The sequence below is a fragment of the Hylaeus volcanicus genome, chromosome 1 (genome assembly GCF_026283585.1).
Source record: "Hylaeus volcanicus isolate JK05 chromosome 1, UHH_iyHylVolc1.0_haploid, whole genome shotgun sequence".
Classification (NCBI taxonomy): domain Eukaryota; kingdom Metazoa; phylum Arthropoda; class Insecta; order Hymenoptera; family Colletidae; genus Hylaeus; species Hylaeus volcanicus.
Window position 1 is genome coordinate 1,365,226 of NC_071976.1, and position 22,832 is coordinate 1,388,057.

The 22,832-nt window shown below is 37.6% G+C and overlaps 3 protein-coding genes and 2 long non-coding RNA genes across 22 annotated transcripts; 2 read left to right on the forward strand and 3 right to left on the reverse strand.

Annotated features, from left to right (window-relative positions):
• Nucleotides 1-1,338: 1,338 nt before the first annotated feature.
• On the reverse strand, nucleotides 1,339-6,206 carry LOC128876217 (uncharacterized). Its single transcript, XR_008456969.1, has 2 exons — nucleotides 5,820-6,206; nucleotides 1,339-2,729 (listed from the first exon to the last, which is right to left on the reverse strand). It is a non-coding gene; the product is annotated as an uncharacterized LOC128876217 (long non-coding RNA).
• On the forward strand, nucleotides 3,401-11,078 carry LOC128876208 (uncharacterized). The gene is given in 7 exon segments (XM_054122385.1): nucleotides 3,401-3,457; nucleotides 3,460-3,500; nucleotides 8,105-8,312; nucleotides 8,836-8,928; nucleotides 9,008-9,196; nucleotides 10,097-10,327; nucleotides 10,399-11,078. Coding segments are annotated over 7 exon segments (1,023 nt in total). The 5' UTR covers nucleotides 3,401-3,415; the 3' UTR covers nucleotides 10,618-11,078.
• LOC128876224 (uncharacterized) lies at nucleotides 6,219-10,285 on the reverse strand. Of its 4 annotated transcripts, none has more exons than XR_008456973.1 (4): nucleotides 10,225-10,285; nucleotides 8,096-8,286; nucleotides 6,495-8,008; nucleotides 6,219-6,402 (listed from the first exon to the last, which is right to left on the reverse strand). It is a non-coding gene; the product is annotated as an uncharacterized LOC128876224 (long non-coding RNA). The 4 variants fall into 4 exon arrangements; XR_008456974.1 differs by lacking the exon at nucleotides 10,225-10,285 and adding an exon at nucleotides 9,060-9,156; XR_008456972.1 differs by lacking the exon at nucleotides 10,225-10,285 and adding an exon at nucleotides 8,511-8,828.
• Nucleotides 11,079-14,895: 3,817 nt separating the features above from the next.
• On the forward strand, nucleotides 14,896-21,632 carry LOC128877229 (luc7-like protein 3). Of its 9 annotated transcripts, none has more exons than XR_008457220.1 (10): nucleotides 14,896-15,251; nucleotides 15,348-15,596; nucleotides 15,699-15,905; nucleotides 15,983-16,144; nucleotides 16,216-16,409; nucleotides 16,492-16,583; nucleotides 16,656-16,766; nucleotides 16,880-17,333; nucleotides 18,759-18,832; nucleotides 21,326-21,625. XR_008457220.1 is itself a non-coding variant. In XM_054124404.1 (8 exons), exons 1-7 carry the CDS (start codon nucleotides 15,147-15,149, stop codon nucleotides 16,727-16,729), a joined length of 1,083 nt encoding a protein of 360 aa, XP_053980379.1. In that variant the 5' UTR covers nucleotides 14,897-15,146; the 3' UTR covers nucleotides 16,730-16,766; nucleotides 18,759-19,157. The 9 variants fall into 9 exon arrangements, 2 of the variants coding, with proteins under 2 accessions (XP_053980379.1, XP_053980352.1); XR_008457219.1 differs by having other exon boundaries at nucleotides 14,897-15,251; nucleotides 16,656-17,077; nucleotides 17,173-17,333; nucleotides 21,326-21,624; XR_008457217.1 differs by having other exon boundaries at nucleotides 14,897-15,251; nucleotides 16,656-17,333; nucleotides 21,326-21,427; nucleotides 21,517-21,594.
• LOC128877285 (mitochondrial glycine transporter-like) lies at nucleotides 19,276-22,799 on the reverse strand. Of its 7 annotated transcripts, none has more exons than XM_054124505.1 (8): nucleotides 22,607-22,799; nucleotides 21,721-21,813; nucleotides 20,680-20,798; nucleotides 20,513-20,597; nucleotides 20,258-20,437; nucleotides 19,968-20,139; nucleotides 19,630-19,889; nucleotides 19,276-19,539 (listed from the first exon to the last, which is right to left on the reverse strand). In XM_054124505.1, the coding sequence occupies exons 2-8, from the start codon at nucleotides 21,772-21,774 to the stop codon at nucleotides 19,513-19,515; spliced, it is 897 nt and encodes a 298-aa protein (XP_053980480.1). In that variant the 5' UTR covers nucleotides 21,775-21,813; nucleotides 22,607-22,799; the 3' UTR covers nucleotides 19,276-19,512. The 7 variants fall into 7 exon arrangements, with proteins under 7 accessions (XP_053980480.1, XP_053980471.1, XP_053980454.1 ...); XM_054124496.1 differs by having other exon boundaries at nucleotides 21,721-21,874; XM_054124479.1 differs by having other exon boundaries at nucleotides 22,272-22,799.
• Nucleotides 22,800-22,832: the final 33 nt, after the last annotated feature.

The following is a 22,832-nucleotide window of genomic DNA, read 5'->3' on the forward strand; positions in this document are numbered from 1 at the left end:
ATTTGTATTAATACGAACAACAAGGCTAAGAAAGCGAAAGAATTGAATCGAGGTTAACGTTTGTTCTCATTTTGTAGCGTAATTAATTGATAATTATTTAATTCATGGTATTACCTATCACGAGTCTATTTTCGGTTACGTGAAAAGTAATACCCGTTTCAAACCAGGAAATACTAATGAAAATCAAAATGCTGCTACTTAGATATGTCTCGATGTAACAGTAATCTCTAGGCACCTGTAACGTGTATACATTAAATACTGGTTTACCGAACTACTCGATCAGACGTATTTTATTCGAACTACAGGTATGCATACATTACGTAACATACATCGCTGTTTGTATACAGATGTAATTAATTATGTGTTCCTAAGAGAAAATGCAATTTACCGTTAAAAAGTGTAACGAGAGATTAATGTTAATTTCGGTGCAATTTCACCTTGCCTTGAGTCACTAATTGGACACTATTTTTTGGAACTTTAAGAAAGTTCGCGCATTCAATTGCAGCAAATTTCCACTATCATTAAAAAAGATACAGCGTTCAAAGTTTAAACTATTAATTTCAACTACTTTACATCCTTACCTGTTAGATGAGAAAGTAATAGTCACGACTGTCCTTGAAGTCTCGGTAAAGATTATTACACTTCTCGAAGCGTGTTATTGCATTAAACCTACGGAACTATTTTAACGCGTGCAACAACATACATCATACCAAGAGAATGTCTCGATTCGAATACAAAACCAGTTTGATATTACAACATTTGTAACGAAGAAAAAAAAAAAAGGACCAACTTTCTTGATAGAAACGTGGCTTTCTTCGATTGGTTTGCAAATTCGTTGGAAAAGATCTCAAAAAGAGAAAGATGTTATCGAGTTACGATTTGGTAGGAAGAAATGCAAGAGGTTTTCGTTCGGGTGACGGTCATTCACCTTGAATGGAGACAATTATTATTACTTCATCAAATATCCCAGGGAAATGTTAAATTACAAAATGCGATTACGTAATAATTTAATAATCGAAGAGTTCATCCTCGTTTCCAGTACGATTATCTTATTTCCCCCTTTGATCGATCATTTGCATATTACAGGGGCGTAACGGAGGGCAAACGCACTTTCTCCTGCGGGTGAAAGTACATTTAAAGTATTTCTTACGCGTTTGCACGTCCGTAGTAGCCGAATATCTGTCGCGCTATTGGAACCACGCCTCCGAAACGATAACATCAGGACGCAATAACGCATTGCACGATACAATCATGTACAATGCGACTTAAATTATAACGGGGCATTACGACGGGGAGTAACATCGACGCGAAGAAGTCAAGAAGCATTACGAAGCAGTACAAGATTCTTCTACGATTCTTTTTATTTAAGAGATACAATATCTGTGGTTAGTTCGTTTATTATTAAGCCCTTTCGAAGTATAATAAGTTACGGTTCCTTGTTCTAGATACGTTAGAACATTGTCGACAAATAAAAAAAATATATACATATTAAATAATATACATATATTAGTTTATTGTCCCCTGTTATAGAAGGCAGGAACTTTCTACGGGACCTGATACAGTGTGCTCTACCGGTATCGGTTTTATACTGGAAACATATTTCGTGCTTCGACTTCACGGTCTAAATTCATTTGCAGCTAGCAGAAACCGGTTTGCGGTTTGCAAGAATTTAAGTCTATTCTGCGATATCTGTTTTCCGAGGTTCGATCACACCGAGAATTTCGTGTGCTTAAAAGGCAATCGAACGTATACCTAAACAGTTGTCAACAGTAGCCACTGATATCGTTATAAATCTTTACAGGTCGACAACAACCGTCCGAAACTTCACACGATTAGACAACTAAGAGGCAAATCGCGATAAAAAGTTTGAACGGGGTGGAAACGGCGAAGAAAGCGAGACATTCGATCTTGTCGATCGCATCAATCGGAAGGGACCGTTTCGCGGCTTCCGTCAGGTGAAAACAATGACCTTCGATAGCCGTCTCTGCGAGAAAGAAAGTCATCGCGATCTGTTTCCATGCAATTTTAATAAATTACACGCTAAGCAGTGCGTTGAATGCGACGGGGGAAAGAGCGACGATTCACACTTCTGATGAGTCAAGAAATCGAAGAAAAGAAACCGAAAGTTTCCCCGTGAACGTGAATTTCATTTTTCTTTCTTCCTCGCTTCGTTCGCGCTTGTCAATGGTAACTTAGTTCCAACGTGACATCATTCTTATACAACACAGAAATCGAACGAGATCGACTTCATTCACAAAGCTTATTGCGACCGAAATTTACTCACCGCAAGTTTTGAGTAGACCTGCAATTGTTTAATTACGTGTTCTCTCACGGTTAGTAGAACTTCGAAGGAGCTTCAGAAGAAACAAGACATCGAATTCCGTGCACGCTTGAGTGCGATTCTTACATCATCGATACCTGCGGACTCTCGATACTTTTTACTTCTGTACACGCAGAACATCGCGCCAGATTATTTCCGCAAAGCATACTTTTCATAGCGATGGGTTTCAAACGAAATCGGGCTGAACTTGCTTTCTATGCGTAAATTTCCTTTCGGCAGTAGGTCGTAAAAGTCGATGTCATATCTGTACGTGGTACCCCGTTGAGGTTCCATTTGCATTCATCGAACGTGACTTCAATTTTTATGCCCATGGATGAACATTTACTTCGAATTTTGACCAAGTCGGACGCTTCTTAGATTTCTTCAACGCCTCATCTAATTGTAAGACCTGTAACATCGAGAATTTTTATTTGTTCCATGTTTCTTTCGGTTGAATTATCATCTGTGCTTAGGACAGATAATTAGTGGTAACTAGTGATCAATGGCGACTGGTAAGCGGTTGGTACCACATAACTCATTACTATTTCATCGATCCTCGTTCATATCTATGATAGTTAATAATCTATCGGGTTGTCCAGAAAGTTCGTGCCAATTTTTAAGAAAAATTCAAAGGTATATTTGAATGTTTATATATACATTGAATATATTTATCGAATTATGTAAGTACCATTTTGTTCCACAATTTTTCCACCTTTTCAGGGATGTTTACATGTTATTTGTTTTCAACCATTCCGATATATTCAGACCTGTACCGTCTACTAAAAATCGGCACGGACTTTCCAGACAACCCAATATGTAATAGTTAAAATCTATGATATGTAATGTCTACGATAATATAAATGTCTATAACAGTTACGGTCTCGAATTGCGTGAATTTTGAACTCGGACAGGGGTTGGTCCTCCAGTCCTCGTCGCATGTTATTAATTCAACGATTTACCAGGGGTTCAGAATTTTCGGGGGAACCCCTTGTGTCGCGTTACGCGCCCAACTGTCTCCCACCACCCCAAAGCGGACCCAGCTGTTGGAGGTAGCTTGGTGGAGGTAACTTTCAGCGAGATACGCTATATAAGAGAATGAAGAACCGGCCGGCCAAGATAAAGCTCGCGTGTTGTCAATCCGTTCATCGTGCAGTTGCTCCTCTACCTTCGTCGTTGACAGGTAAGTGGGGCTAAACAATTTTCGAAAGATACACGAGGGGTGAGGGGGCTTCGAAGTAACGCGAGATCAGTGATGACGATGTGCAAGTGTCTTCTTGACTTTTTCATCTGTGTACCTATCGGTGTACCTCGTCCGCCAATCTTTTGCACGCCAAGCAATTACTTAGTTTTCTCTTCTTTTTGTTTTTTTTTTTTTAATTTTTGTGTTACGCGGTGATTACGACCGAATCTTAGCAATTCGTCAGATTGCACGACCTAGGACCTCGGGAGTGCAAAGAGTTGGAAAAAAAAGTTCCAAAGTCCTTTTATAAGTCCGAGTAGAGTCAAGACGATAATGATAAATTGTTTTCGCGAATTCTAGTCGAAAAAGTTCTGTCGAAACTCGTACTCGATACAATCGAAAGCTACTCGGGCCGAAATACCAGTGCACCGCGACATACATATAGATATAAATCGAGGGAAACTCGATGAAAAATTTGCGAGATTAGCGTCGTTACGCACGGTGGAGCAGGGATTGTGGCACGTGCCTTAGAAGCGGGAAAAGGAACCGGTTGTGCGAGGGCGATCAGGAACTGCGACGAGGAATTTATGAAAATTTTTACGCTGCCCTGGGTAGATCGATGCTCGCGTTACTACTTATGAAACACGAAGTATTACAGTTTATTCACCGCGTTTGTAAACCTTCCTCGAGATGAGGTAATATAATCGACGAGGATAAGACCGACGTAGGAATAAATGAATAACGAGAATAATAAGAAACAGTGTTGATGAAATCTTAATTAAAAATTAAGAAGTATGAAACTGTTCGATTCATTATCGCGTCCGTATTTGCCCTTGAACACAATGATATTATAATACTTCCCCTTGGAAAAGTATTACGTAAGGTAAATGCAGGACAGAGGAAGGACTCTTGGAGTAAGCTTATCGTTCTGTTTCTAAACGATTAAAAAATTTTCGATTCATCTTTGACTCGTCATCCCTTTAATTGGATTTTCTGAAATGACTTCCAGGTATCGCGAAAATCTCCAAATGTTTCGGATGCTTAAAATTCTGGAACGATTGATGGCGACTCGACATACGAGAGTAAAAGGTTAATAGCACCGCAGGCTTTGGTTTACCCGATCAAAAAATGTCGCCACAACTATAAAGCCTGCTCTAGATTTCCTTAAGAGCACGTCCAACCAGTTACGTGCGCCCTCCGCTGATTATATTATACAGCCGCGTTCCCCTCGTTTGTAGTTACCAGACAACTATCTCTTTTTTCATTATGCAATTGCTTTCTTTGCGCTCCGCCTCGAGAAACCCCTGCGGATCAGCTTCCAACCGCGACGCTCGCGAGCCTTATCAAAAGAAGGACATGCCCGGAAAGTACACCGTGTAAAAAAACACGCATCGTTTATGGCAATGTACGGAATTTTTTCTGCGTCTCCTAAAGCGAGCTGTTCAATTATTTTCTTTAATTAGTGCTAAATGGTGGTTTAATGGTACTAAAGGGATGCGTTAGTTTTATAGTTTCTTGGAAAAGAGAAGCATGCACGTTTGGCTGTTAACAGCCTCTATCATTTTCTTCACTTCTTGAGTTCCACGAGAAACTTGAACAGTAGAGGACACATTAAAAAAAAAAAAATGTCCCCCGACGAGGTGATCGAATTTCAAAGGAATCCTTGGTACAACACCCAATCACGTCCTTTCTAGACGACGAACCTTGGACGACATTGTTTCTCGATCTGCACATACGCTCTAGCACCACAATTCGATTCCCGACATCCGATACAAGCATACACGCTTCCATTTTCTTTTTCTACGAGTGGCATTTTCGCGCGCGGAGTCCAGTGACCGTCGCTTAAAATCATTCGCTCGAAATCGGTTACTCTTTTATCGTGTATCTTATTCGTATTTCATTACTAGCCTGCGGATTTTAATGCATTTATAGGAAATTTGAACGTGCAAGAAAGTACAAAATGCACACAATGTACAAGAACATGAAAAATATTGAAAGTAAAGCTCATATTATAATATTTGCAAAGTAAAATAAATTACTATTTAGATTTCATTCTCAAAGGTGTACATTTGCAAAGATTTTATTTTCTATGAAGATCTGCAGTCTATTCGTTGCCACATTTATTTTATTATAAAACAATATCCTTAGGGTCGTTTTGGGAAATCCTTCGAGAAGAAGTTGACGAAACCACGATAGGATTTAAGTGACGGTCACCGTACACGCGCTAATACCATAAATCAATTCGCGCCACCCGATACAGATATACACGCTCCAATTTTTCTCGTACGAGTGCCATTTTTGCACGCAGGACCCACTCACTTTCACTCGAGCCGCGCTGTTCGAGTCTGCAGCCACCTTCTTAACGATCGCCAGGCCAGCGTCCAAGACTAAGTAAAGACAGCCTCCTCGTTAAGAACGAGCTGCATTTTTTCATGCCTGCTGGTGCAAACCGTTAACCACTTTGTTCTTTAAATGGACTGGTTAATCGAGTAGGCGATTCGAGTTACACGATGACCCGTCCCGATCGCATTTGACGAACAGGTTGCGTAAAATGTCACAGCAAACCGGAAAACGGCGGGGACTGTACCTTCGACCTTTGTAACGCGAACAGGAAGCCTTTCGTGGTTCTCGTTTTTCTCGATTACGCGAGTTTTAAATAAAGAGCAAATCCACGGTTCGTTAGCAACGCTTTGCTGATAAAGGCACTACTTGCTTTCACGCGATGCTGGAAGCTGGCGAGATCCATCATCCTACGATTTTCATGAAATTCTGCAGCCAGATATTCTTATTTTTTTATTTTGCTTCTCTTTGGGTTGTACTGGTTTGGCCGGTGGTGTCTTGTGTGCCTCTAAATCCTGAACTCGTACAATCCAGGATGCGACTATACTTTCGACCGTCTGACCTAGAATTATAATTATATCATTAGTTTCGGTGCCTCGAGTGCTATCGTTACGCGAAATCCCATTGAAAAGCTAGCGTTACAGTTGGGGGCACCTCTCTTCCCAGAAGGGAAAGCGACGAGCCAAAAAACCAGTGTACTTTCTTCGTTTCGACGGGAGATCGAACTTTATTTGTCCACGATGATTCGCTGCTTGTCAGTGCCGGGGTCCTAGGCCTCGCTTTTACTCTTTTTTCGCGTTTGTCACGCTCAACGGCCGTTTCTTTTTATCAACGAGAGATCTGGGATACAGGGAGGTCTGATCTCGTAAGTCGAGCCTTTCAAATTTATCGAAAGCGTCGGATCTCCCGCGATACATCATCGCCGTTACGAATGAGATGTCCTCAACGGATCGTGAAACCGCCGTCCATGTTTTACGCACTAGAAAGCGAAGTGCTTTCCACTAGGACGTCGTCGATTCGGGTGCGAACACACTTGTGTTTCTAGTTAAACGACACAAACTGGGTAAAGAAAGGTACGCTCATCTTTGGACTGCGGATGTTTGTTCAGATTCATATTTTGATCGACTCGTGTAAGGAATAAAGAATTGAATTCCAGTTCCCTGTGCGCATCGCCCAGAACTAAATATTTGGCTTTCTACCGATATAGTCGAACAGGTCAAACCAGTTGTGCATACCAAAGTTTCGTTCTACGCGTAAACATGTAATTTCACTTAATCAGATCGGGTAATTTTACTCTTCTACGACCAGTTTATCGGTTAAATTATGCCAGTGCAAATTGGTCCGGTTTTCGGATGAGGAATTACAAGAAGCTGAATATATTAACAGGGGCATTAGTCGGTTGAGTCAGCGCACGAGAGAGTGTGTACAATTTCGCTCGATTTGAAATACCATTATACTGTTTCACCACATTTCTCCGTAGCCCTCTTTCACGCGAATATTCTAGGTCATCGACATTAAACGCACGCGACCAGCTGCAAGTGGAATCTTTGAAACTCAAGTGTCGCTTTCCTAAAGATTTCTTACGTCTTCGCGTTATTTCTTTCACGTTGGTTACTTTCTTTCAGTTGAAAGACTTTTTCAGGTTGCGACAACGTTGAATAAAATCTCTTTGTACAAATGTGCAGTAATGGAACGACCGGGGGAAAGCGTCAGGTGCAAATATAAAGCGTCATATCAAGCATCTCTCCGATGAAAATTAGACATAATCGAACGTACGCGATAGGTTTCGCGGGATAATAAAAATAACTAATCGGTTTCAAGCTGATCGTAAAGTTTCATGTAAGACGAGCTGCGATTACCATCAATCCTGCCAAGTATCATTACTTTCCACTTTGAGTGAACCTAGGTGCTTTATAGCGAAGATATCAATAGTCAAGGTTGCTTTCCCTCGCACATGTCTGTATGTACACAAATCTCTGTTATTTCGTCTGCGTATCATGGAGCGAGAAAGTGCATCGAGCACGTAATTCCAGCCAGCGAGAAAATACCGCAGACTGCTTGCTCGAACATTCTTGTTTTGCTATGCATCATTTTCAGAGGCCTGACCTTTTCTCGCCGTAAGTTATAGTCACGTACCCCTCAACCATATTTCAATTCAAGCGTTTGGTCTTGAATTCGAAAATGTGTTTAAACGCAAGTACATAAATTATTATCATCAATCTATGAGATGATAAAGTGTTCGACTCTTATTTTACATTTTGCAGGATGTATTGGCTGTGTCTGACGGCACTAGCTGTGACTGCAACAGCGCAGAACCCTTACGACCTAGACGGAAGGGCGCCATATCCTGGGAAATCGTCCAGCTTAGGGCCCCTCTATGCGACCGCTGCCCAAGGTTTTCGCGATAACAGCTACGAGGACAACATCGTGACACCCACGCCGACACCTGCGTACAGAAACAATGGCCAACCTGTGAGCAATGCGATTCTTACTATCTTTATTATTACGTCTGAAAGCAGAGACTATCAGTTTTCGAATCGTTCGAATTTCTCGGATAGTTATAAATAAATGCAACGAAAGTAGTTGCGTCATATAATATTGCGTATGCGTGATACATATTACGTAAGGGCTTACGTAAAAATAACCGGTTACTTCAAAGTACCGACTCACGTGACTTTCTTACTGCAACTTCGTAACAAGTGCGCCGACCGCCATGAATGGTTTCTTACGAGAAAGAATTATCTGATCGTATTCAGTAACTTAACGTACACACTTTCGTCGATTTTACAAATTGCAAGGTTTGAGGCTTTCAAACGTTGTAGCCTGCATATTCAGGGCCAGGTAGCTTCGATACCGAAGCTCCCTTGGTTCAGGATGTCTTTTATATTTCCATGTGTTCCATCCTTCGCAATGAGACAAATTGGAAGGTTTTACTTGAGAGTTAATACAAATTTCCAGCATACACTTTTGACTTCAACGTATGCCCTATTTTCAGTTGTACCGTAAACCGTCGGGTTCGCTCGATCAAGGGATCAGAGTGAATGGACCACCACGTGGTGGTGTTCTACGAGGTGGACAAAATCCTCAGGTGATTATCATTTAAAGGATGAAATCTAATGAACGACATTGAACTTGCAACGGTCGTTAATATCGTACTGTGTTCGAAGGGCGAAGAGCTGGAGGAAAAGGAGGAACCAGATCGTCTCACGCTTCTCTTACCGCAAAGTAAATTCGATTGCGTGAACAAGCAGACTGGGTACTATGCCGACGAAGACCTGCATTGCGAAGTTTTCCACTATTGCCACGAAAATGCCAAACACTCCTGGATCTGTCCCGAAGGATTCACGTTCCATCAAGTAATTTCATTTTGTCCAAGATATCAAGGACAACTTTACTTTCGATATTCTTTTATATTATACCGCATGCATTTTGTAGTTTCTTTTACATCCAAGTTTCCTATAAATGCATAATAATCCGCAGTCTAGTCGTCACTTGCAACCGATATTATCAGTGGTTTACGTGAAACGGATTACCTGTACACGGATATTTTTTTTTGTAATGTTCGTTTTTCTTTATTTCGAATTGCGTAACCGACCAAACGAGAAAACAAAACAAAATTTAAGCTTTATATAATAATCTGGAGCAGTTATTCCCGGAAAAGTTTCGAATCCTGATCTCGAGACCGTTGCTTAAGCATTTCTGCGTAATTCAGGTAGCCTGGTGAAAGTGCTCGCGAAAAATAAAGTTCGTTTTATACTGGGACAATTATAGCGCAACCTCGAATAACCACTGATAAGTAAATTTCACTTTTCGATGCATGGTTTCGCCTGAACGTTTCCGGTATTGTTCGTCGAACATGTAAATGAAACCAATCATAAATCGCATCGATCGGTTTCCCGATAGTGGCTTATAGTGCGTTTCCGGGGTAATCGACCCACGCCCCTTTTCTCGACTGAAAATAGAGATAGATTCAGATAAGTAGAGGAACGCGGGCGCCTTTCTCTTTTCTGAACATGCAAGTTATTGACTCCTTCTGACCCTCGATTAATTGTTTCTTTATTTTATCAAGATACGTAATCTGTTTTGTGTTGATTATTGTAGCTATTAGTCCAATCTTGCTTGTTATAAGTCTTCCATGTTTTTTTATTTGTCTATATCGCATCTTAATAGGAAAAGATATCACAATACACCATCACTGGCTTGTACAGGAGACGTAATCGCAACGCGAGAATCAAATAACCTTCGTTACTTTGTAGGTTCACCTGATTTGCATGCCACCGAACGGTGACATAAACTGCAAGAAGAGCTCGCAGTATCACTTCGTGAACGAGTACCTGTACAAACCATTGAACTTGGCAGAAGCTGAGAACAAACCCAACGTGACCTTGAGATACAGCGAGAGATATTTCCCTGCTGATATCCACGCGGACGAACGCGAGGCTGACGACTATATTAGTTCTGCGCCTGCTCGTCGTCCTTCGCCACCTGTAAGACTTTCATATCGAGGTAAATTAGAAGCGTATCGATCGCAAATATTAATAGAAATATTTATATGCAGGTGTATGCAAGCCCTCAACCTCAACCAGCTTTGAACAGCATTCCACCTTCGGCTCGTCCACAACCAACAGGCCTTCCACAATTTCGTTTACCGTTAAACCAAGTTTTTCGTAGCCCTGAAGAAGTAAACATACCTCTTCAACACAGACGCCCGCAACCACAACATCAACCTGTGAGAAGATACCCTCAAGTCCGACCTGATGATGAAGAGTACGAGTGAATTTGATCTGCAGTCGATTTGATAATTTTATCATTCATCGTCATTAATCATCGTCGCATTTCAGTCGCTAATTATATTGCTGAAATCTCATCACATCTCTTACATTGAAATTAAAAATAAGAGAATCTTCAGAAACATTTGCTGTATTTATTCGAATAAATCATAGCTCTGTAGTTGTACAAATTAATCGTAGAATATAAATTATTCCATGTTTTCATTTCGCACTTCGAAAAAGATAGTACTAAGCTGTATTTTTGAGCTGGTTAAGGTTTTGAAGGAACCGAAACAATTCAGTAATAATTCCCCAAATATCTGTCAAAAATATCCATCAGTGATAATTATGATGTAATGAGTTTATGTGTATTGCAAGTATGCTATTTAATATGTAACGTGTAACCGATATTAACATAACAGTGATGACCAATAAATTGTTATTGCGTTATTTTTAATAGTGCCCGGTATTATTATAAACACTCTGATTGCGAATATGATTTTTGACATAATATTAATGTTTCACAAGTATAAAAGCAAGATACAGCTCTGCATGAGCCTCAGTCATCCTGGACTCTTTAAGGGATGAATGGGGGAATGAAGAGCTCGTGGCCAAAGTTGGACAGCGCGATAGCGAAGCATCCATACAGGGTGTCCCAAAAATGTTGTAACATCTTGAAAGGGGTGGTTCGGGAGGTGATTTGAAACAACTTTTTCCTTAGCAAAAATGTTGTCCGAAGCTTCGTTGAGGAGATATTAAAGGAAAACACTGACCAATCAGAACGCGCGGATACCGTTGGAGCGGCTGCGGTAGCGAAGGCTACGAACTAAACGGCCACGCTCGTACGCGAACAAGTGTCTCGACGTGCATCGAAGCCCGAAGGACATTGACGCGGCCGCTTAGCTTGTAGCCTTTGTTACCGCGGCCGCTCCAGCGGTATACGCGCGCTCTGATTGGTCGGCGTTTTTTGTTAATATCTCCTCAACGAAGCCTCGGACAACATTTTCGCTAAGGAAAAAGTTGTTTCAAATCATCCGGATTATAGGACAATACGGTAGGATAGTATCGATAATTTGCCGCAGTCGAAGAAGACGTGAACCCGAAGAGGGAGTTCGTAGGAAGCAGTATTGTTATCTGTGAGAAAATACGAACATGCACTGTGTACTTAAAGGGCTATTATTATATTGACGAAAGAAAAGAAGAATGTTTATTTCACACAACAAATAATTGTGGAAATGCCACTTTGTGCTTTAAGAGGAGGAACCACATTAGTTTCTTTACAGAGAAGAATTTATGTAAAGCTTTCTTAATTTTTACAATATTCTAAGTACAATATCCTAAATACAAGAAATTTTTTAAATTCTATTGAATACTTCTTTACTTAATTCTTCGAATACTTAAACGAAAATAATATGGTCACTCCACTTCGATAAAAATAAATTTATCACAAAATAGCTTTTCACGTGTATTAAAATTGATGGGAATATATACTTGAGAACAATCATTCTAACACGTTCTAAATGTATTTACGTGTTCAGTTTTTGGACTGTTTTGGACGTCTTTACAGAACGTTAGATAATTATGCGTCAACCTAATGCATTCATGAACAATTAAAAAATACCTTTATTAGAAGAAGCGAAATGTTCTATCAAAGGTTGAGACCAGAGCAGGACAGTAATGCCGGTCGTGATTATCGTGGTGCATTTGCCGAAGTTATAGGAGATCGTGTTGTAGTTGAGGTACAACTGCTTCTCCTCTCCTTTCAAACCCATCGGGAACTGCAATTTTTATGCGTGCTTCGCGTAAACGTAAACGACAATCTGTTTAAACCTTTGACTGTGGGACGATTTTTGTTGGAAATTTTAAGAGGCGTAGAAGTGTGAATTTAAAAAAAATAACACCTTATAGAACATGACAAATCGAAACTTTTTTATATTTACAGTTTAATCATACGGCGATTAGTTTCACAGATGTATGGGAAAATGCAGTGAAAAGTATGAAATAATTGCATTATCGGACGAGCGCTCTACATTACCGACAGAGCAATCTGCATTACCGACAGAGCAATCTGCATTACCAACCGGACGATCTGCTTTACCGACAGAGTAATCTGCATTACCGACAGAGCAATCTGCATTATCGGCAGGTCTGGGTTAGGTCTGGGTTAGGTCTGGGTTAGGTCTGGTAATGCAGAGCAATCTGCATTATCGACAGGTCGATCTATATTACCGACAGAGCAATCTGCATTACCGACAGAGCAATCTGCATTATCGACAGAGCAATCTGCATTATCGGCAGAGCAATCTGCATTACCGACAGAGCAATCTGAATTACCGACAGAGCAATCTGCATTACCGACAGAGCAATCTGCATTACCGACAGAGCAATCTGCATTACCGACAGAGCAATCTGCATTACCGACAGAGCAATCTGCATTACCGACCGGCTGATCTATATTACCGACGGAGCAATCTGCATTACCGACAGAGCAAACTGCATTACCGACCGGCTGATCTATATTACCGACGGAGCAATCTGAATTATCGACAGAGCAATCTGCATTATCGGCAGAGTAATCTGCATTACCGACAGAGCAATCTGAATTATCGACAGAGCAATCTGCATTACCGACAGAGCAATCTGCATTACCGACAGAGCAATCTGAATTATCGACAGAGCAATCTGAATTATCGACAGAGCAATCTGCATTATCGACCGAACACTCTGCATTATCGACAGAGCAATCTGCATTACCGACAGAGCAATCTGCATTACCGACAGATCAATCTGAATTATCGACAGAGCAATCTGCATTATCGGCAGAGTAATCTGTATTACCGAGCGAGCACTCTACATAATCGTCTTCCAAAAAGATGCAATGAAAAGTATGAAATACTTTCTAGTCCATTTATATGAATACGCGCTAGCTCTGTATATAATTGCTTAAAAGTATGGGAAAATGAAGTGAAAAGTATGAAATAATTGCATTACCGGCCGAGCGCTCTACATTACCGACAGAGCAATCTGCATTACCAACCGGACGATCTGCTTTACCGGCAGAGCAATCTGCATTACCGACAGAGCAATCTGAATTATCGACAGAGCAATCTGCATTATCGACAGAGCAATCTGCATTATCGACAGAGCAATCTGCATTACCGACAGAGCAATCTGCATTACCGACAGATCAATCTGAATTATCGGCAGAGCAATCTGAATTACCGACAGAGCAATCTGCATTACCGACAGAGCAATCTGAATTATCGACAGAGCAATCTGCATTATCGACCGAACACTCCGCATTACCGACAGAGCAAACTGCATTACCGACCGGCTGATCTATATTACCGACGGAGCAATCTGCATTACCGACAGAGCAATCTGAATTATCGACAGAGCAATCTGCATTATCGACCGAACACTTTGCATTATCTGCAGAGCAATCTGCATTACCGACAGAGCAATCTGAATTATCGACAGAGCAATCCGCATTATCGACAGCGCAATCTGCATTATCGACCGAACACTCTGCATTATCGGCAGAGTAATCTGTATTACCGACCGAGCACTCTACATAACCGACTTCCAAAAAGATGCAGTGAAAAGTATGAAATACTTTCTAGTCCATTTATATGAATACGCGCTAGCTCTGGATATAATTGCTTAAAAGTATAGGAAAATGCAGTGAAGAGTATGAAATAATTGCATTGAAACGGAGCTTCGCCATTTGTTTAAAGCAAAGAAGCAATATTTTCTCATGATTCTTTTTCTAAAATATTCTTCGTATCGCTCCGCATGCCACTGCTAGGCCTGATTTTGCAATTCAGCTTTTGAAACATGATAAAAGTTCGTGACCGTGACCGTGTTTGTAATGAAGACAAAAGTTAGGTGACCTCGTCGCCGCTGTAACAGCGGCGCTGTTCGTCGATAACGAAGTCTGGTTACCCTTGGTTACCGTGAAGTTACTAAAATTTCTATGCAATTTTATACTAATTTACTAACAATAAAATGAATTTGTAAATCTTAAAAGACGTAGTTATTATTAATTCTCGCTAAAAAATAGCATCAAACCTAGTTGCATTTATATGACATGTATATCAGTAAAAGAGATTTAATTTCAGGAAACAGTTGATACAAATATAAAAGAAGCCATGATCCGTCTAGTATTCATTGTTTATCAAAGTGAACGCGTAGAAATTTAATGTTTCTCTTGTTCCCTTTTACGTAAAATGCGTAAATACACTTGATGTCGGCTGATGTCGGCCATATTGTTTGCTACACTACCGCCTTCCTAAGAGAAAAACTTCGGGCGTTAGATTAGAACTTATGTATCGTCATATCGTTCGTGTCTCTTAATGTTCTCGTGGATTTGTCTCGTTTTCGTATCGATTCACATTGTTTCGTCGCCTGTTATTCCTTCTACGCGAGAAACGAACGACGTATAATATATTTTTTGTGTTATTCGTCTGAATAGCTGTTGGTGCAGCTTTGCGTCTACCCTTGATAAACGACATTTCGTCGTAAAGAATTTTGGAATATGGCTGCTGCTGCCGCTGCTGCATTGCTCGACGAGCTTATGGGAAGAAACCGAAATGTTCTTCCCAATGAGAAACCCAAAGAACTGAATTGGGAAGATTCAGAGGTGGGTCTTCGCAAGTGTGGATATTTCAACGACGCAGTCATGAATGAATATAAAGAATATTTCAATAACAATACGAAAATGTTCTTCTCTTTCCAGTTTTGCAAATTATATTTGGTAAAATTCTGTCCACACGATCTGTTTGTTAATACGAGAGCCGATTTGGGTGCGTGTTCCCGCGTACACGACGACGAGGCCAGGGAATTGTTCGAGAAAGCGCCGTACTCGTATAGAAAACAGCAATACGAGGATGAATTTATAAGATTCTGTCAAAGCATGTTGAACGAAGTCGAAAGGAAAATAATAAAGGGAAAGCAACGGTTAGCTCTTATAGGAAGAACAGAAGCGGTAAGACCAATTTCGAGTTCTATTCTATTAAATCATTCCATTCTACTCTATTGAATTGCTATTAAAATAATAGTGAGAAAATTAATGAATTTGTATGTTTAGCCTACCTTGACACCAGCACAAACTCAAAGAAACGAAGAACAAATTGCTCTTTTAACTGAGAAAATTAATAAATTGGTAGAAGAGGCAGAACAAAGTGGCATACAAGGGAATGTGGAACAGGCCCAAGGCTTAATGAGATTATGCGATCAGTTAAAGGAAGAACGAGAAACACTCAGAAAATCTAATGATAACAGTCATTATAATCAAGTAAATATTATAATGTGAAATGTGGTAATATGTAATAGGCGAATTGTATTATAAAATGAGGCGCTAATTTATTTCAGACGGCTGAACTGGCTGCTGCACAGGAGAAACAGATGGAGGTATGCGACGTATGCGGCGCATTTCTTATTGTCGGCGACGCTCAACAACGAATCGACGATCATTTAATGGGTAAACAACATGTTGGATATGCCAGATTAAAGAGTGCTCTTCAAGAAATTATGGTAACTTGATATTTATAATTAGAAATTTCATATGTACCTTCAAGCGTTTTAAATGTTATGTATCTCTTAAGAATAAACGCGAGAAAGCTAGAGACGAGAAAGAACAAAGAAGAGAGGAAGACAGAAAGCAAAGAGCGCGTGCTAATGAAGAACTCGATAGGCGAAGACGAGATGGAGACAGAGATAGGGATCGAGACAGGGAAAGAGATAAACGACGTCGACGTAACGATGATGACAAGGGCAGGCATGACTCAGGCAGCCATAGGTAAATTATTTAATATTTGGTTACGTTTGTTTTTATTAAATTATCGAGTATGTTTTTTTCACGATACTAATACTATGTTTAGAAATTCTGGACACAGAAGTAGAAGCAGATCAAGAGATAAACACGATAGACATCGGGATGATGATAATCATCGACGTCATGCTCGGGATAAAGGTAGATATAGAATACATAATTAGAATGAATTAATTAGAACTGATTAACAAATGCGTTATGGTATGGTTTTAGGAAATCGTGATCATCGAAGCTCGAGTCATCATAATCGTCGCCGCCATCGATCTAGAAGTCGAAGTCACAAGTAACTACTCTTGATTGGTTAGTGAGTGAGAAGTAAGCCAGGTATGCACTAAACAATATACCATATTCGTCTCAATTACTGTACAGGTCCTTTACCAGGTGAGTTTCATTAGATGCACATAATATATACATGATAATTATCTGTAATTTTGAAGAATGGCATAGTCACAGCGAGTCAGTCTCTGGTCCTGCCTATTAATCGGAGAAACACTCTAACTAAATTTCATATGGACCTGATCGTACAGCGTTTAATTTTCAAAGTGACGAGCTTGCTCTATGTAACATATTACTGAAAAAAGGTGCATCGAGGTAATGTCGAGCAAGGATTAGTAAAAGTCGTTCCCATACGAAAGGTATTTTTATCATGTAGTATTATAGATATTGTCTACAGAGCAAGATAGGAGAAGGTATACCTATGCTTGCTTTGATCGGTATAATGTCTTCATAGGGTAAATCAATTATATAATATCAACGACTGCATAGCTTTTTTGTCGAAAAGAAATTAGTGGTTTAGTGGAGGAAAACAGTGCCTACTTCCGTAGACCTGCCACAACAGTGCCCTGTGTGACTGTGACTATACAATCCTAGCTTCTACTACGCATTTCTGAGGTATTTATATCGGAATGATAATACCAAACATGTCCTTTTATTAGGAAAGTTAGATATTTTGAAAAATGGTGATCTTTATTTTGGAGCGATACTTGAGTGCTTAAAGTTTACAATAACAAACTCCTGCTGTTACTTTCCTTATTCCTTGATTGCTATTTATTGGAGCATATTCAGTTTAAAGCCGAACGATGTGTCTACCGATATAGTCTGAGAAGATATCTGGTATAGGTCCAAAAAAATAATTTAAATAATTCGATTTGAGATAATAGATCTACGTGCATACTCCAGAGATATAAAATTATAATTATTTAACGGCCCTCAGGCTACAATTGACGAAGCAGTAAATAAATTGGGCTTATAAGCTGGCATATATTCGCATCGGTAAATGTGTTTTCTTCCGAACTTTATAAATAAAAAAAGTTCCAGAAATATGTATCATGTACGCCGAAAACACTTCTTCCCTTTGCATGCATTTTTTCTTCGTTATTTTTAATTTTGAAAGCTAGGACACGGGTGAAGTTTAGTAAAATTTTCTAATTGGGTTAGTCGTAATCTTTAACGTCAGATAGTACGTCGTTTTGAAGGTCGATTGATGACAGGTCACATGGAATCATGTATTGTATATGGTGCTCCTAGGAAATCCCTCTTAATCATATCTTGTCTCATTCTTTTCGTCGTGTTCTTCATTTCGGCTTGATAGAAGACTCATACTTTACGCGTGTACTACATTTGTGTGATTCGTGTTTTTTGCCCTGAATAATCTGCTTTTTGAACCAACTAGACAGAAAAGGCAATATAAAAATAATAGCTTTGAGTAAAGAGTCGTCTTGTATTGTTACATTGGGACGAAAGATATACTTAGAAAAAATTAACAAATTTATAGTATTTCAGCCACAACGTATCAAACTTCCACCTAACTTGTATTTTGTAACATTAATAAACTGCAGTATCAAATAATATATTTAGTATTAAATTTGGAGTAAATATATGTATGTGTATTCAATTTTAAAGTCTGTTTTAACCTGTATACTATAAAATAAGAAATTTCGAACTAGATTTGAAGCAGTAAAACAATTATTGTACATTAAAACGCTTTCTATCATAGCAATCGGTATCGACTAATCGTCCATAAAAATGTTAATAAATTTCTTCATTCCTTTTGTTTCCAATGTTGCAATCAAAGATGATCATAATTCTTAATTTATTATCTTGGTTTGCACACATGTAGCCGACAGAAGTATGATATATATATGTATATATACATATACATATATACATATTTTTTAAATTATTTCGTGTATTAAGGCAAGGTTAATAAATAATATATAAATACATTATCTAGGTGTTTGGTAACGATCGAAATTAATACGAGAAGAAAGGAGTAATGAAATCGTAATTTCTAAAAAATATGTTGTCTATTTTCAGACAGAAGAAGACAAACCATGGGGATATAACCAATGCAACAGGCTCACTTGCACACTGCTTAATATAATATTAAGGTAAAGATTTTGCATAATCTACAAATTCAAAAAGAAATCGTGATTTTTATACGAACTGCGTCTGAATTAATTTCCATCGCATCGCGCTATTTTAAAATTATTTACAGAAATTTACATTCTCGAAATTCAAATCGTAATTATCGTTGTCAATGTTATGTCACACCATCAAGATATATTTAAAACAAATTTATTAGCAATTTATTCATATTTGATGCAAATGTTATTTTAGGCTGTCTGTATATATATATATATATAAAAAGACATTAAGGTAAATTATCTATAATTTGCATTGTAATACTCGTAAGATTGTTAATTGACATTAATAAAACAGTACTACAATGAAAGCATCAGGTTATTTAAAAGAAAAAAAGAACGTGCAAATATTTTTCAAATAATCGGAACCCAACGATTATAAATCAATGAAATTGTATAATACTGTACAATATTGAACAAACTGTATAATTTATTAAATAAGTATATACATTAATAATACGTTATCAAGCGATAGGATACTCTATCCAAATACTGTACATAGTAGTAATATTTGCTATAATACAATTTTCTGCTATAATCAAATCGTTTCTGTACAAACTAAAATACTGTGTATCGAGTGTAAACATTTAGTTGAGCATCTTTCATTTTGTCGTGCGTAAATTCGCATATCGTTAAATAGAAGAATTTTATTTAAGCCCCATACTTTTTGTAACCTGAAAGTAATATATTATTTAATTCGTGTGATCTATTTTAAAATTGTCTTAATAATAAAAACTTGAAAGATCCGTAAAAAAATATGCTACCTCTTCATATACAGTCCAAGCCATAGCGGTCACTAATGTCCTTCGTAACATTCGTGGAACGATGCCTTTGAAATATCCAAACATTCCGTATTTTTCGTAAACCCGAAAAATTGCACTGCGAACACCCGTAAATTCGTTTGGATACAATTGCATTTTCGTTTTGATTACGTCGGCAGGTTGTGTTACGATAGAAGCAAATATTCCTGCTAGTATCCCACAACTAAAATGAACCGGAGCTGACGATTTATCGCCTGGTAAATCTGGAAATAAACGTTCGTTACAAATATCGAGAGCAATACCAAATTTTGTTTTTTATTCCATATATAAATTAAAATTACCTGTTTCCGCAACAATATTTTTTAATTGAGTATAAAACATGAGATAAAGACCACTAAACGGAGCGTCCCTTAATAAGGTCGGTACTAATCCGCTTGAAAGTCCTCGTACTCCTTCCTGCTTGTAAATTAACTTCAATGCTTCCCTTATGCTATTATATTTATAAACATCGCTCTGTAAAATGAAGTCGATACTAAACTGCCCATTCCCATGCAATTTGTATCATGCAGAATGCTGTATGTTTTAATTCCATGTAATTTGAGAAATACATATCAATAACAACTATACATACTTCGAAACGTGTTTTCACTACAGTTATTGGAATTACTAAAGCTCCAGACATAGATCTTGCTGTAATACCTAACAACATTGCTTCTGTAGGTGTAATCGGATCTTTTAAATGGAACGTGTGTTTTAACCAATGCATCGATGAAAAATATAATCCAACTCCAGGGATAACTCTGGTGATGGACTACAAAAATATGTTTTTAATTAGTATTATTTTTCAACACATGGAAACTCGTTATGTTAATCGTCGAATTCTTACCGGAGTCATACCCCTCCAGAGTCCAAATACATTTTCTTTCTTTATTATATGGATTACTGTTCCAATTGTTCCACTGTTTGCAGAACTAATAAAAAAAAAAATGTAATTTAACGAGATCAATTTTGCACGAAATAATTACGAAATACAAATTATTATTTTCCACTTACTCGAGGCGAAGGTTTACTCTACTTTGAAGTCTTGTTTTAATAAGATCTAATGGTTGAAATAAAATAGTTGAAAAAGTACCAGACACTGATCCCGCAAGAAAAGACTTCAAAATAGGATACTAAAAATACAAAATATTTTTTTATAACGTATAACGAAATATGTACACATTAATGTAGCAGTAACTATAGTAATGAATTTATCATTACATACTATCTTGCACGAGTGTGCTCACGTGAGTTATAAATTTCCTTTGAAAGGCCAATATAGTTATTATCTGCGGAATGGAGTTCCTTAGGTTATCATTAATCGCGAAAATAATTATTCCTTTATTAAAAGCATGTATACACTAATTACATGAACTACTTTTGAGTTGTTTTCAATGACGTATATGTAATGATCTAGAATTACGGCTACATTCTATGAAACAAATTTATTATAATATTACGTAGCAATAGTTGTTTTTACGATATTTTTATATCCCATTGATTTAATGTAATTAAAAAAGTATATCCATAAGATAATTTCAAATTACAAAAGCATATTGTTAACAAAAAAAACAACTGTAAGTGTAAGTGTATTTAATTTTACGATAGTTTAATGTTCGTGATGGTCTTAGAATAGATAATCTTTTATTTTCTTTTTCAGCTTATACTTGTAAATTTGGGACATGAAGCTCGCAAACTCATAAGTGGTGGATACAACTCCACGTATATCATCCATCCTCTGGTACACCTCTTATAGTTAGAGGTATTTCTTACTTAAATACTAATATTATTTTTATATTATTTAAATAATCAAGGAAAACGTGAAGTATTATAAACAGCTTTATATCTCAGAATAGTAAGGCTGAAGTACTTACAAGTCCCAAAGCCTCCATGACGGTTCAAATTGTATGAGAAGCTTAGGAAATAAATATATTTGGAATTGTAGAAAAATGAACTATTTCTTAGTAAATCACGAGACTAAGAAAAAACCTTTCTTAATACTTCCTTAAGTGTTGCTAAGATACTGAGTACATTTAAAACGTGACAGCTACTTACGTCTTCTCTTATCTTCGTTTCACCACTTTCGGGGTCAATAGAATAACCCTGCATATCAAAACATAATCGAGCAAAAAATCCAAGAATATCAAACTGAAACGTGAATTAAACGTGACTTAACGTTAAACGTGACTTATTCCATTACATGGTCAATCTAAAGATACAGAAATCACAAAACATGTTTTTTATTCTCCACATTGATTTTAACATCATAATATGTGTCCAACTATTGTATAAAATAAGATACAATTATTGATTACAAAGTTCATCTATTATTTATACAAATTTTCGAAATCAAAAATTACTCTAAGGGAAAAAAAATATAATTACTTATCTAAAAATAACATATATATATATATATATATATGTACACATACATGTGTCTTAATATCTTTTACAATAAAGGTATACTTATAATTAATAAAAAAAAATTGGCATGTATATGGATTAGAATTTTCAATTAAATACTTCGTTAAACGACTTAATTAGGATACAACTAGAAAAGCTAGAAATCAAGAATTTATACGTTGTCGCGTTCAACTTATATTCACTTTTATTATTTATAATATAAGTGAATATAATTATAAAAACACGTGTGAACTCGAGGTGTGATAAATGTATAAGAATAATGCAAAAATTGTTAACAGCAATGTGAAACAAAGGGATCGTAACAAGTCACGCGACTGATAAAAATTTCTGTTATCTATTCCTGCAAATTCATTGTGTCCAAGATATTTGTTAGCGATGTGAATGTGATCGTGCATGATCAACGAGGGTCAATTACGTATTATTTGCTCCAGATCTACGTTTGTATTTATCAATTAAAAGTGGTAAATACAATGTAAGCTAGATAAGCTTTCAGAAGGAGAGCAAAAAATAACCTTACTGTAACAATACTTGTTCTATGTCATACTAAAGTTAAATAATAAGAGTCTTTTAATACTGTTCATTGTAAAAATGAAATAGTATTAACTACATTCGAAGAAGAAAAATAATTTAATTTATTTATTCGTATCTGTTGTACCATAGAGTATAGACTAACATGGAGTAACATAGAAAGGCAACTCCACTTATTTTCTGTAATCTAATTTTAATGCGCATGTTCAAAAATT

Coding starts and splice junctions, on each gene's coding strand:
- LOC128877229 (XM_054124404.1), top strand. CDS start 15,147: ATGGCTGCTGCTGCCGCTGCTGCATTGCTCGACGAGCTTATGGGAAGA. Junction 15,906..15,982: donor ATAACAGTCATTATAATCAA/GTAAATATTATA, acceptor AATTTATTTCAG/ACGGCTGAACTGGCTGCTGC. Junction 16,410..16,491: donor CATGACTCAGGCAGCCATAG/GTAAATTATTTA, acceptor TACTATGTTTAG/AAATTCTGGACACAGAAGTA.
- LOC128877285 (XM_054124505.1), bottom strand. CDS start 21,774: ATGCAGGGTTATTCTATTGACCCCGAAAGTGGTGAAACGAAGATAAGA. Junction 20,438..20,512: donor TCTGGAGGGGTATGACTCCG/GTAAGAATTCGA, acceptor ATATTTTTGTAG/TCCATCACCAGAGTTATCCC. Junction 20,140..20,257: donor TAGTGAAAACACGTTTCGAA/GTATGTATAGTT, acceptor TTCATTTTACAG/AGCGATGTTTATAAATATAA.